At 34.6% G+C, this 19,966-nt stretch overlaps 1 protein-coding gene across 1 annotated transcript in view; it reads left to right on the top strand.

The window, feature by feature from the left end:
• Positions 1 to 19,966, top strand: part of LEMD3 (LEM domain containing 3) — a 79,472-nt gene that overhangs the window by 26,644 nt on the left and 32,862 nt on the right. Inside the window, exons 3-5 of the mRNA XM_008584459.1 lie at positions 11,104 to 11,141; positions 14,865 to 14,931; positions 17,572 to 17,639. Coding sequence (XP_008582681.1) covers positions 11,104 to 11,141; positions 14,865 to 14,931; positions 17,572 to 17,639 — 173 coding nt within the window. The remainder of the gene's footprint in view (positions 1 to 11,103; positions 11,142 to 14,864; positions 14,932 to 17,571; positions 17,640 to 19,966) is intronic.

The raw sequence follows: 19,966 nt of genomic DNA, 5'->3' as shown, positions 1-19,966 counted from the left end.
GAATACACTATTTCTCTCATAACCTTGCTGGGTATAGTTCTCTGGGCTGGCAGTTTTTTTCTTTTAGTATTTCAAATATATCATCCTATTTTCTTCAGGCCTGTAGAGTTTCTGTTGAGAAGTCTGTTGTTAGTCTGACAGGGGCTTCCTTATAGGTGACTTGACAATTTTTATTCTTTTAAGATTCTCTCTTTGTTTTGAGCTTTGCCAATTTGACTCTAGGGTGTCTTGTAGAGAATCTTTTTGGGTTAAATCTGTTTGGGGATCTTTGAGACTGCTTGATATGAAGGTCTGTGTCTCTCCCTGTATCTGGAAGTTTTCTGTTATTATTTCATTGAATGGATTTTCAGAGCCTTTACTTTTTTATTTCCTTTCTGGAAAATGCATGATTTGGGTGTTGGTGCATTTGATGTCTGCTACCTTTCAGACTTTGTTTCAAATTCTTTTTTTTTGTCTGCTTGGCTTATTTCATAAAGTGCACCTTTGAGTTCAGAAATTCATTCTTCTGCTTGCTGTAATCTGCTGCTTAAGCTCTTGGTTTTGTTTTTTTCATTGACTGTGTCTTTCAGTTCCTGGAGTTCTTCTACATATTTTTTTTTTTTTTTCCCCTTTTTGTCTTTTTTTACTGACCGGCAACTGGATCGCAACCCTCGGTGTTGCGCCCGCACCGCGCTCAGCCAGTGAGCAGGAACCGGTCTCCACATGGGATCCGAACCCTTGGTGGGAGCGCCGCCGCGCTCCCAAGCAGCGCACTCTCCAGTGCGCCACCGGGCTGGCCCTACATTCTTTTTTAATGTATTGATGTCTTTGTAAATTTCCTCCTTCATATCTTGGATTTTTTGTTCATTTGTTTCATTGTGTTGTCTAACTGAGTCCTTTTTCGTTTCATTGAGTTTCCTTAAGATAATTTGGAATTCCTTTTTAATCATTTCAAGGGTTTCATGTTTTATATGGTCTGGTGCTTTAAAGTTACTAACTTCCTTTGACGGTGTCATATTTTCTGGTTTTTTCTTATTTCTGGTATCTGTACATTCATTGATTTCTGGTCATCTGATATATCATCTGTTGCTTCTTTTACTCTGGAGTTGCATTTTAGGAGAAAGACTTCTTTTTCTAGGCTCCTCAAGTGACTCTCCTGTGTCATTGAAGTCAAGTGGGCCATCTGCACAGTGGTCGTGGATTTTACTGTGGCAGCATGTCATCCTTGTAGCAGTAGATGCTGTGGTGGTGGTGGTTGTGGACCACCTCTGTGGAAGCTGTTTAAGGCCTCTCTGATGGCAGTGATGTGGGGTCTTATCTTCTTCAAGGATGGGGCAGGGTGGGAGGAGCAGCTGGCTGTGTTTTCTGCCTGCCTGGGGCCTCCCTGATGGTGGCAGCATGGGTTCCTGCCTTCTGTGTGGGCAGGGCTGCAGGTGTGGCTCTCTGGGTTTTGAAGATGTTAAATTAACTAAATATTTATCTTTTGTTGGTCTTGGAAACACATAGAGCACTCTGGCAGCATAGCTTCTTTAACCTTCACACCCACCTTCAGAGTTTCAAAAATCCAACACAAGAATCTGAGGAGCAGAGTGGGTCATCCACAGCCTCTCTCCACTTTCTTGTAATTAGTGTTAATATGGTACATCTTTCTTCATCTTTTTACTTTCACTTTACATGTGTCTTTATAATTAAAGGGGGTTTCTTGTAGACAACATATACTTGGGTCTTTGTTTTTCATTGATCTGATCTTTCAATACTTGGTCTGATGTTTATTTACTGCATTTAGACTATTAATGTCCAAAGTGATTATCAATATAGTTGAATTATTATCTGTCATATTTGTCACTCTTTTCTGTTCATTGACCTCGTTCTTTGTTTCTATTTTTGTCTTCCACTTTTTTCCCACCTTCTGTGGTTTTTATTGAGCATTTTATGTTTCCATTTACTATTTTCTTAGCATATCAGTTGTACTTTTTTTGCTTGCCCTAGAATTTGCAATATACATTTACAACTAATCCAAGTCCACTTTCAAATAACAGTATAACTATACTGATTCATAGATAGTGTTCTTATAATAACGAAATATTTCTAATTCCTTCCTCCCTCTCTTGTATCATTGCTGTCATTAATTTTACTTATTCATAAGAATACAAAAGCATATATATGTGTGTGTATATACATAAGCATATGTATTCAGGTATATTATTCCTATTATTATTTGAATGAACTCTTTAGGTCAGTAAGAATAAGAAAAAATTAAGGTTTTTATTTTACCTTTGCTTATTTCTTCTCTGTTCTTCCTTTTTTTCTTTATGTAGATCTGAGTTTCTGGCCTGTATTATTTTTCCTTCTCTCTAAATAACTTTTTTAAAAAAACATTGCTTGAAAGGCAGGCCTACCAGCAATAAATTGCCTCAATTTTTGTTTTTCTGAGTAGTTTTTATATTTCCTTCACTTGAAGGATTATTTTGCAGGATATAGACTTCACAGTGAATATCAGAGAAAAATCCTCACGTATTTCTAGTAGGGGGAGGAGCAAAGGAACCATTTGGAAATATGCCAGTGAATTCTGTTCTTAACAAAGTCTGCCCCAAGGAGAAAGTATTTACCAAAGCCTAGCCTGTTGGAGTTTTATCAGAGCCCAAATGACCTGGGGAGGAGAACGACCTGACTCCAGCTGTCTCTACTCTTCCATATGGATGAAGGGGAAAAACCCAATTCCAGCCCACTCTAGCCATCCTGTCTCACCTAAGGGGTGAATTACTGGGGGAGTTGGGAGGATGACAGCACATGTGTAGTTCATAATCCAAAGATACAGACTTATGAAAAGACTGAGTCCTTATCATAGGATTGTAGAATGCTCTCTCTCACAACACAATTTACCACCACATTACAAAAGTCACATCCTATAAAGCAATTTCTTTTGCACAGATCATCATGCATGTCTGGCAATCAAGAAAAAATTAAAAGATATACTAAAAGACAAAAATACAGTTTTAAACCAGACTCAGATATGGCAAGGATGTTGTAAAAAACTATACCTTGGCATATCACTTTCAAGCTACAGGAAATCAAAGATAAAGAATAAATTCCAAAAGAGGCCAGAGTGGGGGAACGAAACATGTTACCTGTAGAGAAACAGAGGTAAGAATTACATCCAACTTCTCCTCAGAAACCATGCATGTAAGAAGATAGTGGAGTGAAATACATGGAGATTTTTCTCTGATATTCACTGTGAGGACTTGGTTAAACTCTTGGAAGTGTGGGGTTCCCCTGACTGAATCCCACTGGAGTGTTTAACTCCAAAAAGTTGTCCACACTGAACCTCCAGCAGTTTGTTGATTAAGATTTAGGTTTTCCTACCTTGGCACTGGTTCCCTGAGAGCTAGCTAGCTACTCATGGGTTTCTATTCAAGTAAGTGGTGTTTCTCTGTTGGTCTCTCCGATTTTGGAGGTAGCCCTTTTCCCTGTGACCTCACTTCTCTTATGGATCTAAGAAGAGTTGTTGATTTTTCAGTGTGTCCAACTTCTTTTTGGGACAAAGTGGTGACTTCCAAGTTTCTCACATACTGAACTGGAAATAAATAAATAAGTAAATAAAGCCCAACAGCCTTACCTTTGCTCTTGGGCTGGCTACTTAGCTCAGTTGGTTAAAGCGCAGTGTTATAACGCCAAGGTCAAGCATTTGGATCCCCATACTGGACAGTGGCCCCCACTGCAAAACAAAAACAGCTCACATACTAGACTGAAAACCAGAACGTATGATATGATTTCAGCTTTCAGCACCACCAGCATTTCTTGTTTTATTTTTTACTTTTCCTCTCCTAACATCTTATGAAAAATTTCAGATAGTTGAAAGAATTGTGCTATCAGTACTCATATTCCCATTATCTAGATTCTACAGTTGAAATTTTCTGTATTTGCTTTATTGTGCATCTTATCTATCATTTTTTCCTTTTTTAAGAAAATGTATTTCAAAGTAAGTTGAAGGCATTAGGATACTTTATATACTTTATGCATATTATGAACTCGAGTAAGTTTTTTATTTTGTGGTAAAATTTGCATATAGTGAGATACACAGATACTCAGTGTACCATTAGATGAATTTTGACAAATGCATACAGCTGTGTAACTTAAATCCCTGCAGTGTAGAACATTACCTTCACCTGCAAAAGTTCCGTCATGCCCAGTGAGGAGTACTCCATCACTTTTCTGATTCTTTTCACCATAGAATTATATTGGTGGTACCGATCACTTTATATCTCATAGTTACTTGTTTATCTCCACCTCCACTATTCCAAAAGCAGCATGTTCTCAGAACATGGTTTATAGAATATGCTTCATAAACACTTGTTGAACAGCCTGTGGTTAAAAGGCTTTTGTTAAAGAGGTCGCCAACTTTGGGTACAATTGTTATGTGCAGTTAGTGCTTGAGTAAAGATAAATAATTTTAATTGTAGTCTGATATCAATTTTCTCCCCCCTGGGGAATTTTCATTTTTAGTGTGAGCAAATATGAGACTTTCAAATGATCAGAAGGTTGAAAGAGACCACAATGTTCATTATCATATATAGAGATAAAGAATAAGAACCAACCAAATAATTAGGCTATTGGCAAATTTGATTCTGAGTTTTGACTTTTTATTTTCTTGGACACATTGTTTTGAATATTCTTTAAATTCTTAGTACTTTGATATACACATTTACAGTCCTTTTTATTTTAATTTTATAAAATTAGTGTGCATGTTCTGTTTTTCAAGAGTAGCTTATTAGTAGCATGGGATTGTTGTATCTCTTAAAACAGGGCAGTCCCATAGGATATGAGAAGTGGAGAAGCTTTTGAGTTTCTGCCCTCCTCCTCTTTCACTCATCCCCATCTATGTTTGTACTTCTGTAAATCCAGATAGACAGGTGGGATCACAATTGAAAGGTTATTCACGAGTACAACAAAGGTGGTGTAAGAGTTTGCCTTAGGCAAGTTTTAGTGTAGACAATAAAGATAACTTTTGTCCATCAAACATTTTGATTGCTGATTTAATCTCAATATTTACAGTAATTTGTAAGTATATATTAAGTGAACTGTTACTGTCTTGTAGAATGACCATATATTTAATAAAGTCATGAAACAATTGGAGAACTGTCAGAGAACAAATGGGCAAAGTGCTGTGTAGCAGTAGAATGCCCTGCCTCGTTCACCCTGTCCATTTTTAGATCATAAAATGGTGGTAAAATGCAGAAGTGTTTGCCACACAAGTGTAGTGTTCTCTAGTTGTTGAAAACATTCCCCATCCTCTCCTTCCTGTCTTCTCATATAATTATGCTCTGTTTAAAATATTAATGCTAGAAAATGGGATTTGAGAATTTGAATATCTGTTTACAAAAAAGTGCAACCCATAGCAATAACTGTTAAATTCAGGTAGTTCAGTTTCACTGCCTAGATAATTTGAATTTTCCTAAGACTAAAACCTAGCCTTAAGGTCATGAAGTTTTAAAATTATAAGAGACTGGCTTTTCTTGAAAGCCCATGTGTGGAGAGATGCTGCCCTCCAGACTGAACTTTTTGAGGACAGGGTTTATATACATTTTTAAATCTGCAATTGTCATAATGCTGGCACATAGTAAGCACTTTCTATATGTTTTTGGATATTTATGAAGCCAAATGAAAATGTTGTTTAGATGTAGTGTAGTATTAAATCAGAAATTATGTTTTTTTAAAAGTGATGCCATGGGCCGGCCCGTGGCTCACTCGGTAGAGTGCGGTGCTAATAACACCAAGGCCACGGGTTCGGATCCCATATAGGGATGGCCGGTTAGCTCACTGGGTGAGCGTGGTGCTGACAACACCAAGTCAAGGGTTAAGATCCCCTTACCGGTCATCTTTTTAAAAAAAAAAAAAAAAAGTGATGCCATATGGTCAGTTCTATGACAGTCATATAAACAGTGTGCCATTGCAGCAGAGAGAAGGAGAGTGATTAAATTCTGCCCGTGGTAGTCACAGGACACTTCATATTTTGATATATCATGGAAAATCTTTTCCCATACCAAAATTAGAGAACTTATTTTGAAGAGAAGATTTTCCTCATCTAAGAGACAACTGTGTTCTCCAATAGCAGTATTTTTCCTTACTTCCATCTTTGTCATTTTCGATGCATTGTATTATAAAGAGATTAAAGTTTAATGATGCAAAATCTGAAAGTTCTAGAGAAGAATGCTTTCCTTAAACCAAATAAAACAAATGTTTTCTTTTCTGTAGTTAGTTGTAGTTTCTTTTGTAGTTGTTATAGTGAGAGTAATGTAGGCTTTGGAGTGAGACATAGATAGGCTTGAGTCTCATCTTTTTGAATCCCAGCTTATTGAACAGTGTTTACCTCAAGGAAGCAATCTTATGTCATCATGCCTCCATTATCTCAGTCCACAAAAATGGGGATAATACTTCCTCTAAAGTAGTGGTGTTGTGAGGATAAAATGAGGTACCTCTTTCGTACTTGGCAGCAGCATTATTCCTGGCACATGCTAAGAGCTCAACAAATGTAATTTCCTTTTTCTTCAGAGGGGAGGGTTATAGAATGATCAGGACTATAGTACCTTTCTGACATTGATGATGCTGTTATTCTGGGAGACTGCAGTGTGCCTACAAGCTTCTATTTGTTCATCATATATTTAGCACCCAATATCTGCAAGGCATTGAGATTGGTAGAGATTTTGTAGTCTTGTTTGGGACAGGAAACAAACACCATGTAGTTAAATGATAATATTAGGTAGTAAAGATACTGAGAGTAAATACATAGGGGTTCTGAGAAGAGGAAGGTCACAATAAGCTGTAGTGGTTAGGCATCCTTCACAGTTATAGCATAACTGCAAACTTGACTACAAGGCAGAATGAAGGAGAAGGGAAACATTCAGGCTTGGAGAGGTCAGGAAAGATCAAAGGCTCAGAGTCTTCCTGGAAGAATTTTTTTTTGTACTGTAATTGACAGTAGCTCCAAGTATGCAGAACAGGGAAATGTTGAGGCAGATCAAAGCTGACTGTATTGATCCAGAGAAAGATGGAGGAAAGCACCCTGAATGTACTATTAACCTGTTTTCCTATTTAGGTCATAAAGAGTAGATCATTTATTGTCTGAATGCTTAGGACTTGAGCTTAAGCCAGAGAGTTGAGCAACCCCTCATTACATGTGCCTTTCTTTTAAAGTTAAGCCGTATAACATATGCTCTCAATTTTCTGAGGTTTCTCCCTTAGAGTTAAATAAAGTGTTCAAGGCCCTACATAATCTTGTATGTACTGATTCCCTTAAATTATCTTAACAGTCTGACTTCATTTCTTGCTACTTGCCCTCCTATCCACTCTGCTCCAGCCATGCTGGCTTCCTTCCATTTCTGGGAGAAATATACCAGACATGCTACCACCTAATAATAGCCTTTATACTTGCTGTTCTGTCTGTAAACCTCTTCCTCCAGATAGCCACATGGCTTGTGCCCTCTGCTCCTTCATGTTTCTATTCAGATGCAGTCTTAGCATGGCGTTCTGTGACAATCATACTTAAAATTGCTTCTCTCCCTCACATATGGGGGTACTTCAGAAAGTTCATGGAAAATAGAATTAAAAGATAATACACATCTTTCTATGAACTTTTTGAAGTACCGTCATATTACCTACCATTCCAGCTGTTTTCTCTCCAAACACTTAGAACCATCTGAAATACTGTGTATTTTAAAAATTTATTTGTTCATGGTTTCTTTTAACCCCTCTAGGACGTAAGTTCCTTGAGGGCAGGGATATTTTTTGTTTTATTCAATGCCATATTTTCAGTGCCTAGTACAAAGTACTCAATAAATATTTGAGGTTAAATGAATAAGGTTTGTCTTTCTTCTGAGCTATAAAACATGAACTTTGGTCACCATAGAGTTTTTTCCCCTTTACTCCACTGAGTAACCAAAATGGAGCCTTTCTAAGAGACCCTCAATTTATTTGGTTAACACAAGTATATACTTTGAAGTATATCAACCTGTAGATGTGTTCACAGTTTTTTCCTTTTTAATCTGGGGTTCATAAACATTAATAAATTTGATTTCAGCATAAGAGAATGGAAAAAAATTTACACTTGAAAGGATCAGTAAAGCTAGTAACTTTTTTGAATTAGTGAGAGGGAGGGAGAGGTTTGGAGAAGGAGAATCAATATATATCTTACAAGAAAGTAACACAGAATAAGAATTAGTTCCTCGAGGCAAAATGTGATGGGAAACGATTGGGAGATTTTGAGGGATATGATTAAACATTTTAGGAATTTGATTTTACTGTCATTAGGATAGTTTAAAGGGAAGAAAAGTCAAAATCTTGAGGACATTTATGAAGAGAAATTTAGTATATTTGAAGTTTGAAATAATCTGAACAAAAACATTGAAGAAGAAATGGCCAAACTAGGAGAATTTGAGAAAAAGCAGTCATGAGAAGCTGTTCCGGTTATAGGGTATAAAAGGAAGGCAATATCAGGTCAAACATGGCTTCAAGGTTGTATTTTTAGGGGATGGAAGAGTAAATTTTGAAGTACCATCTTGGCATTATCATTGCTTTAGGATAAGGAATACGAATAGTAATTCACTCTCAGGTCCATCCCTAGAAAGAGACTGAATAATAAATGAAGTGACAAATTTTTGCTTGTGGGATGCTTTTGAAATAAGGTTTCTTTCCTACAGTTGCCTAATTGGTTGGGGGGTAGTGTTAGAAATACCGAAATGATTTGGGGGAAGAAAAGTTAGATGTGTAAAGATACTTCTTTCAGAAATTTGAGGGCCTTTAGTTTCTTGGAGTTGCTGTTTTGGGGTGGAGTTTTCATCTCTAACTTAGCCTCAGGGCTACATTTTACTTCTGCTGTTAGGCGACAATTGTCATAGGCATTTGGGGAAAATTTTAACAAATGGTGTGTGGAGTGGCAAGCAAATCGCTTTGCTTTTTAGGTATGTTATACTTTCAGGTATCTTAGCCTACTAGACAAGAAACTGAAATCTAGAAGGATATAAAGGGCAAACATTGTTTTTCAACAGAATTGTTGTTCTCCTCTAGCTTTCCCTGTTATCCTATTTGTCTCCTCTCCCAGTTGCTCAGAACATACCCTTCTCTACCTTCCTACGTAATTTAATACTTTTGCTTCAGTGTTAATACACAAAGTAGAATAAAGAAGATTGGATTTAGCCTAGATAGCACAGCCAGCACTTTTCAAGCACTACTGTATGTCCAATACTGTGCTTGGCTCTGGGCATACAAACATAAGTAATGCATGGTCCCCGACATGAGGAATTCATATCAGAGCAGTCTGGTGGTAGAACATCTACAATTCACAGTTCTGCTTTTGCAGAGATACAGTAAGTACTGGTTTTCCATTTGGTACTCTTGACAAAAATTAATTTTGTATATAATCAAAAAAGTAATGCTACCATGGCTTTTCTTTGTAGACATTAGGATCTATTTTTAGAAATGCATGTGTTTATATTTTTAAGAATTGTTCTTATAAAAAGCAAATAAAATGCTTGTTTTTTGGTATTGTTTGGCCAATTTATTGTAAGCCGACTGGCAAAGCATTTTTTTGCTAGTATATGGAGCTAATTATAGTTTTATTTAAAATGTTCAAATTTTACATTAAAAGTTAATGTTACTTTTTTATTTAAAAAAATTTTTATTTAGCATATTAATTGTTACAAATCATACTTATTCTTTATGCCCCTTATTCAATCTCTCCCTTTTCCCTCTGCCACCCTCCTTCCCCCCTCCCCAAAAGTTAACGTTACTTAAAAAGTATCTTTTTCATTCACATGTTCTGATTCTCAACATTTTAGTCTTTAAACTATATTATTTCTTCTCCTTATTTCCCTTTTCAATACTTATGATTTTCTGTCTTTCAGAAATTTTTCTTTCCCAGCATTAAAACCTTTTTGTTGTATGGAGAAGTGTTGTCTAAAAATCTATTAGCAAAATCTCTTTTAATGATAACAAGATACATATTTTCTTTGCTTTTTTATTGTACCTTGTTAAAGTGGTCTCATATGAACTTTCTTAGAATCAGGCAGTTCCTGGTTCCAATGGGACTTCCTGTTTTCCCAAGTAAAAATAGAAAAGCGTCTCAGAAAGGAAACCTGGTCAGTGTGAACTACTTTGTAAGATCAGTTAGTCTTAGTTGTGACCTGGATTATGCAGATATATAATCTGTATAAAATATATAAAAGTTTTCAGGTATCTGAAGCTTTGAATATTTTTGCATGTAATGATAAAAGAGATAAGGAGAAGGTTCTGAATAATAAACATGAGAGATGCTTTATTCAGTCATAAACTTGTTTGTATCTTCTTTTTTGAGGGGTGTAGAGAAGATGGATGGAAAATGGTGAATCCTTTCCTTATAAAGTAATATTTTATTAGAAATTTGGAGAAGTTTAATACTGAGTCTTAATTCTTATGTACTTTGATCTATATTTGCTTTCTTGCCACTTTTTTTCAGATGTTAGGAAGGTGGGTTTTTTTTTTTTAAGTCATTAACAGTCAGAATTCTAAATGAATTTTTCGGTTTTTAATCATCTTTTAGATTTCCTCAAGTAGTTAACAGCTTTTAGTCTATATTTTGAAGAGAAACCAAGTTAAGGTAGAAACAAATGATAGACTCATTAACAGTAATAATAATGGGAAGTATGTATTAAGTGCATATTAAGTGCTTGACACTGTGCCACACTTTTTTTATGGTTCATCTTATTTAATCCTGACGACAACTACATAAGGCAGGTATCATTGTTATCCCTTCTTTAGAGGGATAGAAGAAAAAACTATACTTATAGTGGCTAGGTAGATGTTAGTTCAAGGAAACATTGCTAATAAGTAGAGGACCTGGGACTTGAACTCAGCCCCTTTGATATCAGAGCACCTATTCTCAATGAATATGTAGGAAACCACAAATTCAAAGTGTAGTATGTGAGAAAAATAACTTCCCCAACCTGTAGTATTGTTAGTTTGTTCAGATTTTGTTTACATATTTACATTCAGTTTTAGCAAAGTATATGCTGGCATTTTAGCAGGCTTGTTTAAGGGGGGGTTCTTATTCTTAAGTAATGCTAACAGTTCTCTCTTTTTTTCTTTCCTTGATAGTAAAAAGCCCCTTTGATGAAACATTTGGAAAAATACAAGTAAGTAAAAGATTGTAATACTAATACTTTGTGTCATGTTTTATATGATAAAAGTATTAGGATGACTATCAACTAAAAAAAAATAGTAATTGTTAAGGTTCTTTTAATCTGAAACAATATATTTTCTTATTCTGATTATTTCGTAAGTATATCATAAGTAAATCTGATGCACATTTTCTCCTAAGACCTGAACTGTTTATCACTTTAATGTAGAGGTCAACTACCAAGTAAACTGGAAGTAGCATGCCATCTGTGGATCTGGTCGTACACTTAAAAGTATGCCTGTTGTCTTAAATTATTGAATACCTTTGCAGTTTTTGTCCTTTTTGTCTTCATCTTGACTCTTTGGATATTTTGCACATTGGCATGCCTATTCAACCATCAGGAAAACAAAGATTGGAGAAAGGAAACGTATCCCTTGGGCTACCTATTTAAGATTGCTTTTCTTTTTAGAGGATACTGTAATATTAATTTTAACCAAAATTTTACTTTCATGAAAATGTATTTTATGTACCATTGTTACAGGCACATCACAGATTAAGATATTTAAGCTTATAGTATAATATACAATTAGTTAACGTTTTTATTATAAGAATTGACAGTTATATGGACCTATATAGAAAACATTATTTGTTGTACCGAAGGATGTGTGTAATGTGTAATCAGATCCACAGCCTATTATTTTAGATGGTTAGAGTGGAACTTTGAGATGATTATATTGAGTAGTATTCTATTGTGACGATATTTGTTTACAACAAAGTTGACTTTATCATTTGCAACAATAAGTATAGTGCTGCTACAGCATCATAATGTAAATTAGTACAGTATACTCACTGAACATTGGAAATACAAGATTATTTTCTTCTGTATAATTTTCCCCATGGGGGAAACTGAAGTTCTTAACCTCTAAGTAATTGTAATAATGATAATGAAGATAATGGCAGTTTACTTACATTAAGTGCTTACTCTGTGCTAGGCACCATGCTAAGTGTTTAAAATTCATTATCATTAAATCAAAGACGTGATACAGACAGTTAAAAATGTGCTCGAGAGAAATTAAGGATAAATGAGGGAAATACGTGTTGGTGAATGATAATCTGGACTGTACTAATTACAGTTAGAAGGTAGCTAATTCGAATTGTAAAATTATTTTTGTTCAGTGAAAGGTTACTTGAAAGCTTACTTTAAAACTGTATTTATTTTTACATCTTTAACTAGTTTGCAGGCTGATAAGGAAAGCCCATAGTTACATTCATTTCAAGCTGAAATGTTAGGAGACAATCTGAAAAGCTGTGAGAATGGAAGAAGGGTGTAATAAAACTATAAATCAGTAAGAAAATAACTTTGAAAATTATTTGCATACTTTTCAGATTTCTGCTAGGTTAGTGTTAGTGGTTTTAAAGATAACTGAACCCAGAGCCTTTATATTTCTTTCTCAAAATTTGTTTGCTTAATAACATATATCATAAAAACCTTCTTAGATCATAATTTGGATGGTCATTTGGATGACACATGAGGCCCTCATAGTGGTCATTTTGAGTAAGTTTTTTTGGAAAAATAATTCTTGAAGAAAATTATAATTGAGCTTTTTGGGTGCTTAATTTCTTTGTATGAGCATGTAACAGTATTTAGGTTATCCAGTGTGAGATCCAGTTCCATCTGACTAAGTTTTGCTACTTCTTCTAGTTAGCTAGTCCAGAGTTAATATCTGTGAATCAAAAGATGAAGTTTATTCCCAGGTCTCTTATGATCATTAAAGATGTAATTACAGAGGATAGGTGCCAAATGTTCAGATTTTGTTTTGTTTTCAAAAGTGGAGTTGGGGTGGGCGTGATCAGGACCTGTAAAACAAAAACAAAATCACTCTTTTCCAGATAAAAGAAACAAACTTCAAAAATTTTTAATATTTTAATCCTAAAGCTTAATCAGAATCACCTTTGTTTTATGTATCAAGTCCATAAGCTACACTATCATTGGAACTCCTGCTTATCCTATTGTGTTGAATGTATTTATTAAAAATGATTTTGTGGTTTAATGTATCACAATTGTATAGCTCTCAGAATACTGGGTTTCAGCCTCTACTCTTACTTTTTGATATCTAATTTTTGCAGTTTGGATTTTTATTCTTACATGAAGATAAGTACTGGCTTGATTCAGAATCTGGTTGAGATAGTTTGAGCCAAAAAAAAAAAAAAAGAAAGTGAAAGTGTTGGGAGGCAAATAGTCAACTAAAAGAATAAGTCACTTTATCAACCATTCGACATAAAATCAGGGAATCTGGTGGTGGAAGTCTTTTTTCTTTTTCCTAGTGTCACTGATTAAAGCTGCATTGATGAAAGGATGTCACCCATGGTGTGCAAACTTGTTCTCTTCTGTTCCTGAACATATAGCATGAAAACCAATGGATGAGGTTGCATGTCATTAGACATATAAATGTTACTTTCCCAGCCTTTTATATCCTGCCAGAATTTGCTTCCTGGTCATATTCTTGTGGTAATCCTACATGAATTAGACACTTCAGGAAGAAAGGAAATAATAAAGACACAGCTCCCTGGTGAATCATGAATTTATTTCAGATGTTGTGATAAGTTATTAACCCCTCTTCTAACCAACCCTTCCTCATCGCTTTTATCAGTCCCTCTTAATTCTGATTGCTTTTAAATTGGGGGTCTCATTGCTTTAGACTACTTGGCAGGTTGCTTAGACTATACCATTGCAATAATTCCCTGTCTGGACTTCTTTCATGCATTTATTTCTGCTTCCAGGCTATCCTGTACATTCCGGTCAGGGTAATATTCCTGACACACACAAGTCTTTTACTCTTTTCTTAAATTTTCAGAATGAGGTCAAGCTCTTTGCCTTTGTATCTAGGGCTCTCTGGCAGTTAATTCCAAACTACTTTTCCATTAGTTTGCTGAGTAGGCTACTGATTATGTAAGATATATAACTCATGCTCTCATGCCTCGGTGCCTTTGCTTATGCTGTTCCTTTTGCCCAGAATGCTGATCAGTTCTCTTCTTCCTGTGAAACCCAACTCAAATATTCTGTTTCATGGATCTTCCTTCCACCTTCCCCTTCTGTATTCACATCATATTTTGCACCTGTAATATAACACTTAATATGTTTTTGTCCTTGAGAACAGGAACGATCCTGTTCACTGGGTCTCTCTCATTGCTAAGAGAACAGATCTTAACTCCTAGTAGATATTCATTGAATGTTTGTTTCACTTCAATGGTGTATATATAAGTTTGTACAGGGCCACCTTGGGAGGCTAGGAGAGGATGAGTGTCAACTGAAGTGCCAGTACACCTTCCCTTAGTTTTATGTGGCAGAGTCAGGTTAAAACAAAACATGAAGGGCAGCTTTGATGAAGAAAACTGTCCTAAGAACAGTATATATATATATAAGCATTCACTGTATAGAGGGGGATGGGGAGCATTGCTTTGGTGGTTGGGGGAGCTTATTGTGTATGAGACCTTTTTATCACTAACTTTAGTGCCAATTTCTTGATCATCCTCAAGAAAATAAAATATTAGAGTGACAATTTAGACTTCAATTAAGGTTATTTAAAATATGGTGGCTATTTAAATATGAATTTATCTTTCAGATTATGTAGCTTTTATGATTTTAAATTTATTTACTACTTTTATTTTTGAATAAGTATTATTTGGCACATTTTTTTCTTGGAATTGGATATTTCATGATAACTTCTTTTAATTTTAGGAAAGTAAAAAAAATCTTATGATGAGCACATTATATAAGCTTCATGATCGATTGGCACAGCTTGCAGGTAATTGTTTTATCGTTCATAGTCTAAAAAATGTTTTGAAAAATTAATTTGCATTATGAAAAATTAATTGGCATTAATGTAACATGTTGTATCAGTAGAAATGGTTTTTCCCAAGTCTGGTGTTATGTTATATGAGGGTACTTCAGAAGTTCATGGAAAAATAGAATTAAAAGATAAGAAAAATCTATGAACTTTTTGAAGACCCTTGTATTTGTGGAATATTTTTCTTTAGAAGTTTTTTTTTTTTTTTTTTTAAATAAAAGAGATTTATTTGGCTAATGATTATATGGGCTGGATAGAAGTTTTTATTATATATAAAGAGTGGTTTTTGATTATTTTTGTGGCGGGGGGGAACAGCTGGCCATTATGGGGATCTGAACTCTTGACCTTGGTTGTCTTTTGTTTTTTATAGATATATTTAATTAAGGCCTTTTTCCTATGTGCCATATGTTTTAGATCTAATAGATATTTATATTATGAAATAAAATTTTAAAGTCAAATTTTTTTATTGTATTAATAGTAACAAAAATTCTCAAAGCTTAAATATCAGTTCAGTTGGAGAAGCAATGAATTAACTGAAATCTTGGATTAAATATAAAAATGCAGATTTTCTTTTGGTGGTTGTATAGGTATTATTTATTCCCTTAGAGAAAGTAAATATACTCCTAAAGTTTTCTTTCCTGGTTCATTGCATTATTCTCAAATTATGCACATAGAACATCTTTGAGAACTCTCAGGCATCAACACATCTGCAATTAGAATAATTTAAACAACAAAAGGACAATTTATTATAGATGAATTTGTATCAAGTTTAGCATCTATAAGCTGCATTAGCAGCTTGTATGTTTATTACCTTTTAATTTTTTTTTACTTATTCTTATTTTACATATCTGAAAGAAGAAACTTTGAGTTCTCGTATAAGCATTTACACGAAAAGAAAGATATAGTTTTTCAAAGTTTTCTAGGTAGTAGATTCTTTTGTAGAAACCAGATCATTTATAGAAGCCTAGTAGAAAAATGTGGAATTTCTCTGAATTAAAATATATTTTAATTCTATATTAAAATATAGAATTTTAATAGCTATATTCCTAAAATGCAGAGGTATTTAGGATCCGAACAGTTCCCCATGCTCTCACTTAATCTTTATTTTTTTCTTTGGGTCCTTAGTTCTGGCTAGTTTTTTATTTTTTAGGCTTGTAATTCTGTGTATATCACTAAAAGCCTTCTTTGCATTGACTGTCATTCATATACTGCAAGCTAATGACAGTTACTTGATATGCTGTAGTACCCGGGAAAAGGTTAAGAAGATATTCTCTAGCTAGAAATTCCTGATGTTGCTAATATAAGCATCTACAGCTATCTCTTCAGCATTGTTATATGAAGTGTGGTCCATGGCCCACTAGATTAATATAATCTGGGGTGCTTTTAAAGATACAGATTCCTTTCTTTAGAGCAGGTGTCAGCAAGCATTTTTCTGTGAAGGGCCAGATAGTAAATATTTTAGGCTTTGTGGCTAGACCGCCTCTTTCACAACTACTCACTTCTGCTGTTAAAACATGAAAGCAGCCATAAATACTACATAAACAAGTGAGCTTGGCTGTATTCCAATAAAACTTCATTTATAAAAACCAGCAGAAGACCAGATTTGGCCCATGGGCCGTAGTTTGCCAACTTCTGCTCTAGATCTATGAGATCTGAATCTCTGAGGATGCGCTATAAAGTTTGAAAACTTGTTCATCTAATAGGTATTTCTTCCCTTTCTCTGACTACTACCATTAAAATCTGACTACATGAATAAAACTGATAAATGAGAACATGATTACTTTTATTATAGAAAAATTTGCCAAGAATTTTGCTTTAATTGTACTTTCACGTTAAATATCTTTTTATATCTACTTGAGAGAAATAGGGCAGGAAAAACTTAGAATTGGAGTTCAATATGAGGATAGTTCAGCTCTAATAACTATGTATAGCCTAAAGAAGAAGCTTTGAATTCTCTTCTTATAAACAGAAAAATACAACAAAAGAAAAATATAGTTTTCCAAACTTTGGTATGTAGCAAATCCCTTTGTAGAAACCATATCATAGGTAAACTTCTACCTAATTTCCCTGTTGATGTATTATAAAATTTTTTAAGGCACACGCACCCCTTGCTAAAGATAGGCCTAATTATACTCTGAAAATGGACATAATTTTAATTCAGTAATAAATCCAAACTTATTTGAACCCATGAATTATTAGCTGTAAAAATGGATGAGTAAGTTAGCACAATGAATTTGCTGATTTTTTTCCCCTTTGGGAATAATACATATCTGTGGTGGGCTTCCTTTATACCAAGATCTATGGGTAGGCATCAGTGTGACGTGGTTCCTACTCTGGCTTACAATTTTCTTGGGAATATAAGAGGAAGATATGTTCCCATCTAGACTGAAATGCCTTTAAAGGTTACATTTTATTTAAGCGTAGTTGTTTGTTTATATTAGTTACTGGATTTTTTTTACAGGAAAATGTAAGTAATATTTTTCTTTACTGATTATACTGACATAACCTATAGTTGCATAATTTGTAAAATATTTTGAATTAATCGTATTTGTTTTTTTCTGTACTGATTCAAAATTAATAATGTGCTAATCTTTCCAGGAGATCATGAATGTGGCAGTTCTACTCAAAGAATGCTTTCTGTCCAAGAGGCAGCTGCATATCTAAAAGTAAGCAGCAAAATTAGAATTTTAATAGCTATATTCCTAAAATGCAGATAAATTGTTACTACTTGTATCAAAAGTACCATGCATTTGACTACTTTAGTTATACTGTTAACCTGCTGTTTGGTGTAATGCGAGCAGATAAGAGAAAGTGGAATTGCTTAACATTTTTTGTTTTAGTTTGTTTTAGAACATTTTCTAGGAGAGAATGCACATTAATTTGGAAAGAGTACAAAAAACATTGGTAAGAGGGAAATTGAGATAGGTGAGTAGCATGTGAGAAAGCTGGTAAGCATCCCCAGAACAATTTCATTGCACGGTCCTAAGAGAACTTGCAAATGAATTTTCTAAACTACTGTAGATAATATTTGGAAAAACCTAGATGAAAGGTACTTGAAGGTTAAAGATGGACTAGTGTCATTCTGATTTATAAAAAGGGAAAATTGGAATTTGGAAGCCATACTGGAAAGCTTGATGTTAGTCACATTCCATAAATATAATTTCATAAAGATGTGAGTACTTGGAAATGGAAATGTTGATCTCTAGAGGCTGGCTGGCATGGTGTCAGTGTGAACAAGTCATGCAAACTTCATCCCCCCACTGGCTCTTTTTTTTTTTTTTAAATTGTGGCAAAAAGCACGTAACTTGAAATCTACCCTATTATATTAACACATTTTTAAGTGTACAGTACAGTATTGTTAAGTATATGTGCATTATTGTATAGCAGATTTCTAGAACTTTTTCATCTTGCATGACTGAAACTCTATGCCCATTGTACAGCAGCTCCCCATTTTCCCCTCCCCCAAACCCCTGGCAACCATCTTTCTACTTTCTGCTTTTGTCAGTTGGACTACTTTAGATACAGCAGTCCCCCTTGTCCTTGGTTTCACTTATGTGCAGTTAACTGTGGTCCAAAAATGTTAAATGGAATATTTCAGAAATAATCAATTCATAAGTTTTAAATTGTGTGCCACTCCTGAGTAGCACGATGAAATCTTGCTCCATCCCTCCCAGGATGTGAATCTTCCCTTTGTCCAGCATGTCCATGATGTATGTGCTACCTGCCCATTTAGTCAGTTAGCCATCTCAGTTATCAGATCTACTGTTGTGGTATCGTAGTGATTGTGTTCAAGTTACTTAATAATGGCCCAAAGGACAAGAGTACTGATGCTGGCATATTGTTATAATTGTTTTATTATTTGTTAATCTCTTACTGTGTCTAATTTATAAATTAAACTTTATCATAGGTATGTATGTATAGGAAAAAACATAGTATGTATAGGGTTCATTACTATACATGGTTTCGGGCATCCACTGGGGGTCGTGGAATATCATGAGGTACTACTGTACCTTACATAAGTGGAATCATTCAGTATTTGTTCTTCAGTGACTAGCTTATTTTATCTAGCATAATGTCTTCAAGTTTTATTCATATTGTATCATATGACATTACTGTTTTTTTAAGATTGAGTAATATTCCATTGTATGTATAATTGTTCCTCAGTGTTCACAGTGGATTGGTTCCAGGACCCCCCGGCCCCACCCCAAACCAAAATCCATGGATTCTCAAGTTTCTCATATAAAATGGCATATTTGCATGTAATCTACATGTATCCCTATGTATACTTCAAGTCATCACTAGGTTACTTATAATACCTAATACGATATAAATGCTATGTAAGTAGTTGTTATACCATATTGTTTGTTTGTATTATTGTTGTATTGTTATTTATTTTTAAAAAAAAATGTTTTCCATCTGCAGTTGGTTTAATCCATGGATGTGGAACCCACAGATATGGAGGGTCTACTGTATATACACATTTTCTTTATTCAGTCACCTGTCAATGGACTTTTAGGTTGTTTTCGCCTCTTTACCATTGTGAATAATGCTTTTGATTCTTTTGGATAAATACCCACAAGTGGGATTGCTGAATTATATGGTCGTTCTATTTTTAATTTTTTCGAGGAACCTATCTGTACTGTTTTCCATAGTGGCTGCACCATTTTACATTTCCATGAACAGTGTACAAGAGTTTCAGTTTCTCCGCATACTCAACACTTGTCATTTTCTGTTTTTTTGAGATAATAGCTACCCTAACAGGTGTGAAGTGATATCTCAGTGTAGTTTTGACTTGTGTTTCCCTGATTAGTGATGATGAGCATGTTTTCATATACCATTTTTATATTCCATGTACATCTGTATATGCATGTACTGTACCATGTTGGTCATTTGCATATCTTCTTTGGAGAAATACTGTTCAGATCCTCTGCCCATTTTTTAATCATGTTTTTTGTTTTGTTATTGAGTTGCAGGAGTTTCTTATATAATTTAT

The sequence above is a fragment of the Galeopterus variegatus genome, unplaced genomic scaffold (assembly GCF_000696425.1).
Source record: "Galeopterus variegatus unplaced genomic scaffold, G_variegatus-3.0.2 Scaffold3265, whole genome shotgun sequence".
NCBI lineage: Eukaryota > Metazoa > Chordata > Mammalia > Dermoptera > Cynocephalidae > Galeopterus > Galeopterus variegatus.
This window is presented reverse-complemented; position numbering and strand designations above follow the sequence as displayed.